This window comes from Cynoglossus semilaevis, chromosome 4 (genome assembly GCF_000523025.1).
Source record: "Cynoglossus semilaevis isolate Cse_v1.0 chromosome 4, Cse_v1.0, whole genome shotgun sequence".
Lineage (NCBI taxonomy): Eukaryota > Metazoa > Chordata > Actinopteri > Pleuronectiformes > Cynoglossidae > Cynoglossus > Cynoglossus semilaevis.
The window spans coordinates 11,804,930-11,819,572 of NC_024310.1; the positions used below are offsets into that span (position 1 = coordinate 11,804,930).

The 14,643-nt window shown below is 41.9% G+C and overlaps 1 protein-coding gene across 1 annotated transcript; it reads right to left on the minus strand.

Annotated features, from left to right (window-relative positions):
• Positions 1-250: 250 nt before the first annotated feature.
• LOC103378124 (succinate receptor 1) lies at positions 251-9,483 on the minus strand. Its single transcript, XM_008309213.2, has 2 exons — positions 2,959-9,483; positions 251-1,789 (listed from the first exon to the last, which is right to left on the minus strand). The coding sequence occupies exons 1-2, from the start codon at positions 2,983-2,985 to the stop codon at positions 794-796; spliced, it is 1,023 nt and encodes a 340-aa protein (XP_008307435.1). The 5' UTR covers positions 2,986-9,483; the 3' UTR covers positions 251-793.
• Between the last annotated feature and the right edge of the window lie 5,160 nt (positions 9,484-14,643).

Here is a 14,643-nt window from a genome sequence, read left to right on the forward strand (position 1 = left end):
AGCTAATGTTAGCTCTGGGGTCTGTACCAGGACTGTTGTAGCTAACATTAGCTCTGGGGTCTGTACCAGGACTGTTGTAGCTAATGTTAGCTCTGGGGTCTGTACCAGGACTGTTGGAGCTAATGTTAGCTCTGGTGTCTGTACCAGTACTGTTGTAGCTAACGTTAGCTCTGGTGTCTGTACCAGTACTGTTGTAGCTAACGTTAGCTCTGGGGTCTGTACCAGGACTGTTGGAGCTAATGTTAGCTCTGGTGTCTGTACCAGGACTGTTGTAGCTAACATTAACCCTGATGGTATTTTTTAAAATCTGATGCGAATCATCATGTATTTGAATTGATTTTTAATCGATTCATGATGCTTCGTTACATCTCTAGTCACGAGTCAGTAAGCAGCAGTCAGTAACTATGACTTTATTTATATTTATTACACAAAACCAGAAGACAATTAAGAGCAAGCTGACTTAATGAAGCAACAGATGTTTTATCTTTGTACACATTTTAACACAAAGAACAATGTATATAAAATTGTTTTTACAACATCAACAAAATCTTCATTCAAAGACTCAACATGAACCCGGCTTTGGCTATATTTGCTTCGCTTTAGCTGGAGTGAATCCCTGAAGTCCGGGGGCGAGGGTGGGGTTAGACAGTTCTACAGCTCACCCAGTGCCAGATATAGACAAACATTCACACTAACGTTCACACCTACTTCCACACAGCTACACTTAGATTGTGGAAAAAATTGGAGAAAAGGCATGGACACAATGTGAGAAAATGCAAACTCAGTATAACAATCAGTCACCATTGGGAATTGAACAGGCGACCTTTAGCTGTAAGTCAAGAGAAGGGTTTTTCTGTTGTTCTGTTTTTCTCAGCAACTTCCTGAGGTTCTTGGATAAAAGTTCTTTAAACTTGTCACCCATGAAGAAGTAGAACACAGGGTTGATGACACTGTGCAGGAACGCCAGTGGTCGACTGAGGATGTACAGGACCTGCGTGTACACGCTGGTACACAGCGGTGGTCTGGGCCAAGACAGTTGATAGGCTATGGTGACGTTTCTAAGCACATGGTAGGGGGTGTAAAGACAGAAAAACATGGCCGCCACCGACACCACCACCCTGAGAGGACGCTTGAAGGACCTTCCTCTTTGCTGCACCACTGTCTCTTGAACTCGGAGCAAATGTGCGATTTGGTAGGAGAAACAGCAAAGAGCGATGAGAGGAAGAACGTATCCAGTCAGGGTGAGGCCCAGGCTGTAGTTCAGTGAGTTCACCTGGCCTTTCAGACTGGCAAAGTCTGTGCAGGTACTCCAGTTCCTGTACTCCTGGTCCTGTATCATCAGTATTATGAGTGGACACACTTGGACGTTGACCGCCAGCCAGGTCAGGCCAGACACGATCAGGGCCGTCCGAGACCTGAGCAGGTAGTGGTTCCTAAATGGATGTTTTATGAGCAGGAAGCGGTCCATGCTCAACCAAACCATGAAGAGGATGGAGGAGTAAAGGTTCATGTGCAGGATGTAGCGGTTGACCATGCAGGCATAAGGACTGGATTCCTTCTGGTCATTTGCGTACAGGTAGGCGAGGCGCGGCAACGTGCACAGGAAGATGAGGTCAGACACTGCCAGGTTCATGAGGTAAATGTTGAAGCTCTGCCACTGTGGCAAACAGAGCATGTAGCCCAGCACGACTACCAGATTACCAAGGAAACCGACGCAGAACTCCAGACTGTATGACACTGACAGATAGTACGTCTGCAGAGTTTCCTTCACCACTTCACAGTCACGCCGCTGGGAAGAGGAAATAGAGAGGGAGGTCAAAAACACATGTTTAGTATTAACAGATGTCTGAGTCTGGTCTTCAACAGGGGAAAACTATCTGCAGCTGACTTCTGAACTCTTGTCCACCCTCTACAGCAGAGGTGTCACATCAGTATGACAGTTCCTCTTTTAAGGGCCGATGGTAACTGTAAGACTGTGTAGATGTAACTACTCCATGGTATTAAGACATATTTCTGCGTTAGATTTGACAGCATTTTTCCAAGTTACTTGTTGTTACTGATGAGGAGGCGACCGTGGGGCTTTTTTTTTGATAACTTTGCTGATTGGAACCAAATGTTCCGTTCAGGTTATTTAGGAGGGATTTTCTTTAGCAATACATTTCACAAGACCAAGGTTAAAAATAAATAAATAAATAAAGCACTCATTTTAAGGAGCTTTTGTCAAAACGTGTGTATAAACAGTGCCGCGCTGAACTTCTGGGTAAAAGTTATATTAAGGAATATATTTTCAGATCTACTGACCAGATAAGATACAGATTAAAATAAAAAAATACAACAGATTATGTCAGTTTCTGTTCTTATAAAGAGGAGGAAAAAAAGGATTAATGTTCCAATCTCTCTTCTTTACTAGTGTTTCCATCACAGAATCCATTTCTTTCCAGGTTTCAACCTGTGTCCATTCATGTTTGGTTCAAAATGTGACGTTTGCTTTGATTCAAAAACGCTTCTTTTTGTTCGATACATATCTGTGCAAGTGCAAAACAATATAAGATATCCTAAAAGAGCCCATAGTAACACTAACACTCTGTGGTTTCATCTTCTCAGAACAGAAGCTGCTTCTCCTTCTTTTCTTTTCGGCTTTGTCCCTTTTCTCAAAACAGAAACTAACCAAAAACAAAACAAAACAAAAAAAAAAAAAAAAAAAACATCTCAGAAGTAAAGAAAAACAAATCTTTATCTCCTGGCTGAATTACAGCATTTTAAGTCCCATCAAGAATCTGCAGAGTGAAATCATTACTCCAGTAATCCCCATAATCCAGCCAATCATCATTAAGAACGCTGCGTAAACTCTTAGTAAATGTGCTCCATTTGTTCAAACTCCACGAGCTGTAACATTAACAGAAGAGCCGACGACACAGAGCGGTCCTTCAGTCTTCAGGCGTCAGGAGCTCAACTCACCATAGTGCTGTTCCAGTAGCTGTCCATGTGTAGAGACAGAGTGTGAGCAGGTGCTCACAGTCGGCCACTGTTTACTGGCAACAATCAGTAGTGATGATGATGATGTTGATACCTGTAACACCATACAGCTAACTGGAGTCAAACCGACCGTGCACCTGATGTATGTCAGGAACAAACAGTGGTTTGCCTGCTGCTCTGGTCAACAGTAGGTCAGTGACGATGTGCGTGTGTGTGTGATTGTGAGTTTCCAGGAAAACAAGTGTGTGCTATAAAGAAGAAGAAGAAGAAGAAGATTTACATATTGTACCTATTAAGTAAAGGAAGTGTTGTTGCAACAGCTGAAGAACTGTTGACGTGATCTGTGCGTGAACCACTGTGCGTACACTGGCTCCCTCCAGGGTTACATGATTCAGACACTCAGCTGTTGAACGCCTTATTTGATTATAAGAAACTTGAAGTTCAGCGTTAAACTTTGACGATTTGTAAGTGTGGTTGGAGAAGGAAACTTAGCTACCAGTTGCAGTCGTTGGACTGCTTGTAACAGCATCATTGTACTACAGTTAAAAACATTTGAGAAACAGTCCTTTATTCTTTGTTTCCCAAAGACTGGGTCGCGACCCTCAGGAGGGTCGTCTTGCATTATGTTTCCCAGGTGTTTACGTATAATGTCTGTTGACTTGAGTTGACTTTTAAAATATGGGTCCCCAGAAAAAACGTTTAGGAAACACTGCTTGAGCCAACAACATTTGTCTCAAATTCAACCAAATTCTATCTTGGGACTGATGTCTTCATGGTGTCATCATAGTCCCAACCACTGAGCGCACTCTTGGTGAGGCTAGAACTGAGGCTTAAAAAAATTGACTTTGATGTTTATATTCTCATTTATTCATTTTGAAATGATTTTCAAACTTCCCACTTGTAATAGTAGGCCGGGGGTCGTCCAACACCGTCTGTCCGCCTGTGGACTGAACTGTGCTCTGATCCTGACTCTGTTGACCTGAGTCTCCAGTATATTATGGCAACAAAGCTGGAAATGTTGGCCAGCCTTTGAAAACACATGACCTGCTGCTGAGAGACATGTGAGACGACGTCAGCGTGACTTTCCTACTTCTTTCTTCTTTCACTTGGTCCTGCTGAGACACACGCAGAGAGACAGAGCCCGAGCTCCAAAAATGACAACAACAACAACAATAACAACAACAACAATAATAATATCAGTGAGCGTGTCCTGAGGAGACCCAGCCTGGACTGACAGTGTTTGGTTTCATTACTGTGGGATCGGGAAGGGTCTTACACAGCATTCCAAGGTTTAAGCAGTGTTAGGATTTGTTTCATCAGAGGCCAGAAGTGGGGAGCTGACATTGGTCTTAATAAAACTGACTTGTGTTGTAGTGTATTAGTTTAGATTTACTAAGCTCTAATAACTGATCTTTCTTTTATTTCCTTAGAAGCTCTGGACTCTGTATCAACAACAAACATGGCCAAAAATAACAACTCTGCCTGTGCTCACAGTAAGTATCCACTGTACCACCGACTCTGAAAGAGTTGGAAATTATTATTATTGTCACATTGGTTCATTTTATGCTGGGTTCTGATTTGTCAATCCTAAAATAAATACACACATCACAACAACAAAAGATTATTATTAGTATTGCAAATAATAATAATGATAATAATAATATTTTGCTTATTACCATGTTATGTACCATGATCATAGTGCCCTCTGGTGGTCAGCCAGGTCAAACAAAGTCACTTAAAGCAAAATACATATGTCTATTTGTACAGCTTCAAATTATATATAGTGGAAGGAGACAAAATATACTGGGTATTTTGTCTGGAACTGGACATGAACATGGTCCAAAAAATGTGTTTGTTTGTAAAATGAAAAAGAAAGACAAACAAAAATGCAGAAAAAGGACACGTAGCACAACACAGCTATTTATCGCCCTCTAGTGGGAGAGTATGTAATTGTTCTCCCTGTCTGTCGTGTTGATGAAGGTCAAATCATTCGCAGTAAATAAAGAATACTTTACAGACCAGTTACACTCAAACACTGCACAGTGCTCAGCGTGACTATCACTGTGATAAAACACAACTCGTTCCCAGTGTTCCCTCAGTTTTCCACCACATCATCACGGTGCGCGGTATATATTAAGGCCAAAAGATGGCAGCATTGGTGCAAAGCGCAAATTAATGGAACACTAGCGTCACGTCTTGTCTTTTGAACTCTTTTAAGAAACAGTCCTAACTTCGTCTCTGTGTCCAAAGAAAGAGACAGTAGAAACCTTTAGTTTTTACTGAAGGAAAATTTTACTTTTTTTGTGCGTTTAGACTCATAAAACAGAGTCAGGGTAACAACATGGACAGTTCACGCTTACATTCACACCTACAGTCAGTAAGGAGTGAATAATTAACCTGTTTTTGGACTGTGGAGTCCAAAGGGGTGACCACCCACTACCACAACAAGCACTTGTGGAACTATTTGCATTTTTTGTTTTATTTCTTCATATAGAAATGTAGGAACATGTGATCTTGGATTTTGACCCAGAAACCACTGGCTCCAGGTGAGGTGTTTCCTCCAAAACAGAGGAAAGGCTGATGAATGGGGCCGATAACGGAACTGCCCTGGTGGTGGACTGTCATCCTTGTTGTCAGTCCATCAGTGTGATGTGCCTGTGTCTGAGCGCGTTTCCTGTTGTGACTTTTCCTCCTCGCTTCCTCCTCCTGCTCTGACGCGTCCTACTTATGGAAGGTGACACAATTACAGCTTTAATTCTGCCACAATTATCCATGTGACTTGGGTGTGACAGTGAGTTAATTGAACTCATGTCCCACAGGAGTTTGTGAGTCTTTCGGCTGCGATGACACGAGCTGGAGGCGAGTGAAGCGAGACGTTTGATTCGACTGTTACAGTCTTTTAACTGCACGCGTCAAAATCAGGTCTTAAATGAATAAAACCTCACACGTGTCGCGGCGAACTCTGGGTGACCTTTCTCCTCCACAAGTCTTCTTCAATCAGACCAACCATCTCCACTGTGAGGTTGTTTTTTTCCAGCTTCACATTTCAACATCTCACAGATTAAATCAGAGAATTCTTTAATAATTCAGCCAGTTTTTCCGAGCATCAGCTCCAGACTCATGCTGTTGGTTTCTTTTCTTTTCAGGCTCCATTTTCAAATCAAACTGTGAATCGATTGTGAATACCGTGTAAGTGAACACTGAAAGTGTGTTTTTTTTGTATAGGTACTGTATTAACACATGACTGGCTGTATAAATACACAGCTAGTCACTGCCGTTTTTGGCTAATTCACGTTTTCTGTGCAGTAAAAGACACAATGCAGTCCACGCTCTCTGGGCTTTTCTCAGTGAATTGTGTTTCCCTGTTTATCCACTGTATATGACAACAAACACTCTGAATCATTCATGTTGGTTTGGGAGGTTTTTAAACTCGATGCCCTTTCAACTAACTTCTGGCATAACTTTAATGGAAATCAGCCGTACACGTGGGACACCAACAACAGCTACAACAACACCAACAACAAAAACAATGACAACAACAACAACAACCACCACAACACCACCGCCAACAGTCTCTTCCATTTAAACTGATTGTTTTTCCCTTTTCCTCTCCGTGGCCTGGTTCTGTGGTATTTTTAGTCCCAGCAGGGTCACAGGCTTGTTTTACACATGCTGCGGGTGTATATATATACTGTGCCAAGCTTTCTCGCTGTTACTGATACCAGTGGATACTGCCTGCTGGCACATTTGAATTCATAAAACACGGACAGGTCAGCTAAATCTCGACGTCTGACTCTGAGCTCTGAGGTTCCCTGCTCCGTGTTTCTCTTCAGACCCGACTGCTGGATTTTCAGGTTGTCGGGTACGACTAATGTTATGGTCTAGGATGATTTTGATGCAATGTACAAAAATCCACAATCAATTTGTAAAAAAATCCATAAACAGTGATAGAGTTGTGTAATGAAAGGGGTTCAGGTTGTGGTAAAGGTTAGGGTTAAAAACGTCATTCATTTTATGATCTGAAAGTACGTTGTAGATGATGAAAAACATTTCAAATGTGTTCCTTTACACAGAAGACTTTACAGATGTGGGCATTATACATTTAAAAAAAAACCCATTCTTTTATAAATATTAAGGCGGTTCCTTGATGTCCACAGTAACATGGCTGAAAAAGAACTAAAGGCTTGAGCACAGCTGGGTTTTCTACACACTTGAATGGATGGTTTCTGTGCCTTTACTTTTAAATGGTAATGAGCCACTGCTTCCTCCGCCCACTTCAAATAACCACGGCAACGCTTGATCTTTTATACAGAAACTGCTTTCAAACCACATCAATATATATTTGACCCAGAGTCAGAATCACAGCCAGAAGAAAGGGTCTAGAACCTGGACGTTGACATTTTTACTTCAACATGACTTCCATGTTTTCATGTAAATTAATCAAAGCTTTGTTCAGTAGCGCTGTGCTACATTAGCAGCTGTGCGTAGCTTTTGGGTCGTGAGTGACCGCGGTCCGGCATGTGTGAACGTGTAAAGCAAAACGGCGGGACTCACAGAGTAAGGAGTGTGAGCACGGGTTGAGCCACCCAGAATATTTTGACACGCAGCTCCAGATTTTCACAAATAAGAAAAAGACATATACTCCACAACAAAACTGAGACAAATGTTGTTTTCACACTCCTCAGTCCTGAATCGACATCTGTATTTGTTTAAACAGTATTTGATCCTGTAATAGTTAAAGCACAGGGAACACACTTTTGTTCACACTGACTTTTATTTCAGAAATCGCCGCACCCTCACAGTACATTTTTAGCTCCTAGCTCTTTAATTTTGCACAATTGCTGAACTAACACATAACCGCTGTCATGTGATCAGTACGGCAGAGTGTTTTTTATGGCTTTGCAGCCAAATTAGTTCATTTAGGATAAAAAAAAATCCCCCATCTATTCCAGATGGATCGTTGAGGAGCGAGTGCTTCACAGTGTACACGCAAACGTGGAGCGAAACTAGTTTTGCCACACAGCGAAGTAGCACTAGCTTAACAGTAAAAGTCAATATTACATGATACGTCCCCCTTGAGAATCCAGACTGAGAATCAAGTCTATTTTTATCCTGAATTGATGACATCATGACAGTGTTTGGATGGGACGTCTAGGAGCTTCAATAAGTGTAAACGTATTACAGTAACAAGAGAGAAGTCAGAGTCTCTCTGTCAATGCAGACGGACAAGCGTGGGCTGACAACAGAAACTGTCCTTCAGTACAACTGACATCAGCTGTTCTTCCCTCTCCACCAGGGTCAAGTGAATTTGCACCAACAACCGCGTCATCCTTGTTAATTGTGTCAGTTTTGCTCTGGTGTTTGTGTCTGCAGCACAGTCACACCGTGTGTCACGTCACTTCTTTTCCATTAGCCGTCGCCTGCTAACACATGCTGCCATGTGTTGTTTGTGCTCAGGGAACTACAAAGACCTAATGAAGTGTCTTCACAAGTAAGCAATGTCATGCAAGCTGTCACATGGGGTTGAAGGGGTATGCGGAACTAAGAATGTTCAAGAAAAAACTCAAGTTACAAAAAACAAAATAAGACTGGAACAGAAAATCAAACCCATCCCCTCAAAAAACAAAAACAAAACAAAAAACAAAAAACAACCAATACATCAAGAATCAGAGGACACAACACTGGTATCAAGTCAGCCAAACAGAGCAGGAAGGAGAGACACTGGGTTTTATAGACAAGGGTGGAGTGAACACAGGTGTGGCTGATCAGGCTGATTAGGGACATGTGACTGACCAGTCTGATGATTCGACCAAGGTATGACAGAAAACTAGGGGTTTCTGAGGAGAAAAACAACAGAATAGACAAGAAACACATGGGGAAAAAAGAAAAAGATCAAATAATAATCTAATAATATAAAAGATATAGACATTTTTTAAAAAAGATAAGAAACCAAAAAAAAAAACAAAAAACATAGAGAACATAGAGAACCGATAAGAACAATGAAAAACATCAATGTCAAGAACACGAAGAACAGCACAAGGAAAGGACACAGAGAACAAGATAAAAAAGACAATGAACAGACCACATGGAAGAAACACACACACACACACACACACACGATAAAAACAACCAGAACAAAAAAGAAAAGCTAGAAAAAAAATCTAAATGAACTAAGCACACATAGTCAGACGTCTGATGATAAAACATAAATATGATGCGACAGAAGGAGGAGGGACCATGGGATCATGGGCAGTCAGAAAGACAAAGCTGTCTTCTAAGCACGCCAACGACGGCGGATGTTGGCTGGGACGGACTAAACCGAGGAGTCGAGCTCCCAAATGGTAAATGATGAAGGCAAATATCCCAGGGTGACCGTTGACAAGTGAGTTTGGGGCTGTTTCCCACCCATGGGAGAAAGGTTTGACCATTACAGACAGTGTTTAACAGTAAGTATTGTGTTGTTCCGTCCAAAGGGGGAAGACCTGGAACGAAATACACAGCAATATGTGACAGTGGACACTTGGGCATTTCCAAAGGGAAATTCTTAATCTGTATATATGTTCAGATTAAGAGCCGTGGGGTATGGGCCTCATATTTGATGCTGTGTTCTTACTACAAAGTACTGTAATAAGGTCTTCACATTTGAAAGCAGTGATGATGACATTGTAACCTTCGTCTGCTCAGAACAGCAAGATTTTCTCTACTTTGAGAAAAGTAAATTCTCAGTAGAAGGTGATTTTTCTCTGTGGGGTCTCTGTGTCCTGCTGTTGATGTTGGCACCAAAAGATGCAGCTCACTCTGGCAGCCATTGTCTGAGTGTTCAACAGTTCTCCTAAAAGAAACAGCCACAGGAATGTCTCTGAGTCCGTTTGGGTTCAAGAAAATAAAGAAAGGAAGTGTGAAAAGTTGAGGTTTTGACGGGTTCATGTTTGTACTTTTACCAGTGTGGTTTGTGGAGGGAGCTGCTTCATGGTCATGTGACTCTGTTTCTTCACAGTTAGATCTCGGACCAGTTTAGCTGCGTCCAATCATCAAGTCTTTGTCAAACGCTGAGCTGTTAGCTTTGATTTGATCGGGTTTTTTCTCCCGACTCGCTGTGAAAGAGAGCGGGTTGAGGGATGAGCGGACAAATTTAATTCACCTGCACACCGTTTTTTTCCCCGGGCTGTCTAGTGAGTCAGGTGCGACAAGCGAGAAAGAAGCGCTGATCCAAAAATGATCAAGCTGTGCACTTCAGACATTTAGAGCTTGTTTTTTCACATCTATCACGTTTGGAGTGAACGTCCCATAAGAAATTCCAAAATCAGAGCAAACATCAAATTGTAAACCAAACCCAATTTACAACTTCTCTGATAGATATGCCTGGACTCCCTCGTGTGCAGTAAGTGGCAGCAGTGTTCTCAGGTGGCCTCAGCTGCACAGGAAAAAGAAAAGACCGATGACAGCAGCAGCTTTGTCACCTATCCACTGTCTCCTCTCCTGCTTCCTCTCTCATTTCCTCCCTCTACAGGCAGATGGAGCACAGGTTCTACCCTGTGACATCACGGTCCTCTGTTTGTCTCGTGGCGGCTCAGATTTCAGCAGCGCGGATTAGATTAGGCTCGTCCTGATTGGCTGACTCACTGTCCTTGAGTGATGTTGGCTTCATGGATCTGTGGTCAACAGGAGGTGACTCTAAATTGGATTTCTGCTGAGATGGAAACAAACCAAGAACGAACCTGGCCAGACTTCTAACTCTCAGTTTTTAACTCCCAGTTTCCTGTAAAATGTTCATAAGCCATAACAGGATCACACATTTGCTAAGTGGTGAAGAGAGACACGTAGAACTGTCTGAACCTTTTTTCCTTCTACCACATTCCATTAAGCTGCATTCAGAAAAATTCCCTACTCGGACAAATATTTTGAGTATTTCTCTCGGTTGATGTCATCTGTTTTTTGGTCCTCTTTTTTTTTTTCCTCTTTGTTTAATTTTTCTCTTCACTGCTCTGGCACAGAGCCAAGAGAAAAGCATTTTCCGAGCCACACTTGACTTTACAAACAACACTCCTGTTGGACCCGTGTTTCCTCCTCAGCATTGTTCACAGACGGTACTGTTACAAAGAAGTTCTGACAGCCACGGCTCAGACCTCCCCGGTACTTTGTCGGCCCAGCGAGGCTGTACTTGATCACAGGCCCCTGAGGACTGGAGCTCTGCCTCCAGCTCTGTTGTATTTCTTTATCTGTTCTGAGTAAACAGCGAGCACACATGCGAGTGTGCGCACGTGGTCGGACGCATTCAGTGTTTACAGCAGCGGGAGCAGAGGCATGCTGATGGTTTGAGCACTGTAAACACATCTTAAACGGATATGTGCTGTGCAGAGGGGATGATGTCATGCTGTGTGTGGACTGAGCCAAGTTCAACAGGAAAACACATGAGCAAACAGAGGCGATGCAGAGTCCTCAGTGGTCTGGAGCAGTGACTGGCAGAGCAAAGACTGGTCTCAGCTTCTATTGACACCATTTGGAATTGGCCACTATTTTTTTTGTTTTTTTTTTTTTTTTTTTTTTTTTGTTTTTTCACAGCTTCCTAAATTCCATCATGTGTTAAGAAAATGTCCTGTCTCCACCTCACAGAGGAAGACAGAGTGGAAACAAAAAGACACTATCGACTCTACATAGCAGAATGATTACTTATAAGCTGATGCCGTGACTGTGGTCCGCAGCCTGTTTTCGACTCAGTGACTCACTGTGAGCAATGGGAAACTTCTGGGCAATCGAGCCCAAGTCAGACAGAAGGGAGAGTTGGCGGCTGGTTAACAGAGGCTGGAATGAAGGAAGACAAGTCCTTTTCTGGCTGACTTGGTGTAGCTCGGCCTTAGAGGGCTGAGTTGGAGAACATTTTTTTGTTTCGAGAGCTGATGAATGTTTTGGCCTGAACAAATCTGTCTGCCTGTATATCACGCTCTGGGAGTCAATGCAGTAAACTAGGTCTCACCACACGGACAACTCTACTTGGAGAAACCCAGCCTTAAACCTTTGGGCCACCGACACTTTACGCCATGCAAACATTTCTGTATCCCTTTAAGACGGGGTGTCAAACATAAGACCCGCAGGCCAAAACTGGCGTAGATACATGGCATCGTGCTGAACCAAGCCTGTTTCTTTGCTTTTTTAAAACTCAGAGCAAACATCACACTTAAACAAAAGTTTGTTGAAAATGTGTTTTGGTTGTTGAACTTCTGCAAAAGGACACCACTGAAGAAGAGAGCAGACTGTTGTCTTCATTGAAAGATATTTTGCTTTTCAACTTGTCACAGGTGTGTGTGTGTGTACAAATGTGTATGTGCTCATACAGTTTGACAGAACAACATGAACGCACACACACACACACACACGTGTGCATTTGCTAACTTAACTAAATAATGGCCTGTCTCCTCGGGGGTTAATGAATTATGGAGCTAACTTCCAACATGATTTTCACACTGAAATTGCCCCTGATTGTTTTTTTCCAACACATCACCCCCTCCAGCAGATGGCACCATAGGTGACAGTCTATGTGTATTCAAATTATTGCACCTGTTACTGTATATTTCTATATTGCCCTGTGACAGTGATTCTAGGACTGAAGTTAATACAGATGAAATAAATAGATATTTCCTTGATGTAATAACATTAATGATGTCAGTACTATGAGAAATATTGCATCAGTCTTTGGCTGGACAGTATTCTCGTGTAAACGGATGAGGTCGTAAAAATGAGATGATCTTGATGATTGTTTCTCTCTGACTCTGTGTAAACAGATGAGGTCGTAAAAATGAGATGAAGATCTTGATGATTGTTTCTCTCTGACTCCGACTGTGATAGAACATATTTTCTCTTTATTTCATCATTGTTTAGTGTAGTACGTTCATTTATTATTCAAACATATTTGTGGTTTTCCTGAGGCAGCATGGGAAGTGTAGTCCTAGAGAGCCTCCCTCTTAGTGCAGAGCTCAGCTCAGCTCTTCCTGACGGGGGGGAACTAAAGGGATTGGATATGCTCTGCTAATTGTATTAGTGCTGCAGCTGGGGATTACTTTGTTGAAATGGAAGGAGAAAAGAGCATGAAAAGTGTAAAATCGTAGTGTCAGGGAGTGTGTCCGAGATTTTCACGGTGAACCTTATGTGAAAGTAATTGAAAAGCATATTTTTAAAGGAATATATTCTCGTATTATAAAAATGTTTTGATCTGATGTTACTGAACTCCACGGAATAAGGTTAATTAGTTATTTGGAATTACATTTGACTCTTACACACAATATTTCTATTTCTAACTGTACACACACACATGTATATGTATACAAGGACTGAACTTAAGTTGATGTTTTGATGTGAGAACATTGCTGCCGTATCAGTGTACAGTGTATCACTCAGTGTAATGGAGTGCAGAGGCTCAGTGTACAGTATGGAGCCCAGAGAGTGGACTTGATCTCCCCTCCAGCTTCTCCTCATCCCTTTTCTCTCTGGTTTGATCATCTCAGTGAAATTAGCATCTTAAAGACTGTGAAGAGCAGGTCCACTGGGATGGAGAGATCTGACTTTGCAGTGTGAATAATAAATAAAATGTGGTTCTGAATTTTTAAATGTAATGTTTCTTATCCAATGTATGTAAAACCAAGTGAGTGTATGTTTACCATGGCAACCCTGTCTTTACAAGGCCCAGAGGCTGCTGCAGGTGAGTCAGAATAGGAAATAATGTTAATTATCAGGCGGTAATTCACGATGAATTGTTCTCATGTTTTTAAGTGTGCAGACATTGCTCATTGTTTCATTTTTTTAAACCCTCAAATGTACTCGTTGTCTTTTGCCCCACTACATTCATTCTTTCTCCCAAACTCTCTCCAGTGTCCGTCTTCTACTGCTGTTCTGAAACGTTCCATTCATCTCAAACATTTTTACAAATCTCACTGTGTTCAATACAAGCATGGTTTTGTTCTAGTAAATGTTTACCAGCAATATTTAACCAACAGTATTTTTCTAAGATATGCTTCACTTCAAGCCTTTCCAACATTTACATACACAGTTTGTCACTGAGTGGTAATTTACAGATTCAGTCAAAGTAAAGAGTCCATTATGAGGGTTGTTAGTATGGTAGTTGTACTGTTAAATTTAACATGATTGTTTATTAATATTTTGTTATATTTAAAGTATAGTAAAGAAAGCACAAAATCATTATATATTATGTTCAAATCCACCTTTGTACCCACAGGTGCTGTGTCCTCCTGACAGACCACAAACATGCCGGTTGGAGATTAGCTCCATTCCCTCTAAACTGGCCCTCTGTGTGAGTGTGTGTGTGAGTGTATATTGAGGGTGTAACCATGGCCTCACCCATGGACTGCTGGGAGAGATGTTGGGGCTCATGTTCTACAACTCTGGTTGAATCCCTTCCATCACCAACAGTCAGAAGAACATACAGGGTTCAGTTAGTGGACACTCCACTTGTTGTTGTTTGTCTCTTTAATGGACTGGGGAACTGTCCAGGGTTCTGATGACTGCTGGACTAGGACAGAGGATTAGGAGATGTACTGATGTCCATGTCCACTCCATTCATCTGTTTATTCACCTCTAATGAAGTGACGATTCACGGCACAAGAGTGAAGAGCAGTATTATACCAAACAAAGTGAAGAACGTCTCTACCCTGGGGG

Excerpts from the sequence above, each read along its gene's own strand:
- LOC103378124 (XM_008309213.2), bottom strand. The coding sequence starts at position 2,985 with ATGGACAGCTACTGGAACAGCACTATG. Across the intron at positions 1,790-2,958 it reads GCTACTGGAACAGCACTATG|CGGCGTGACTGTGAAGTGGT; the intron begins GTGAGTTGAGCT and ends TCCTCTTCCCAG.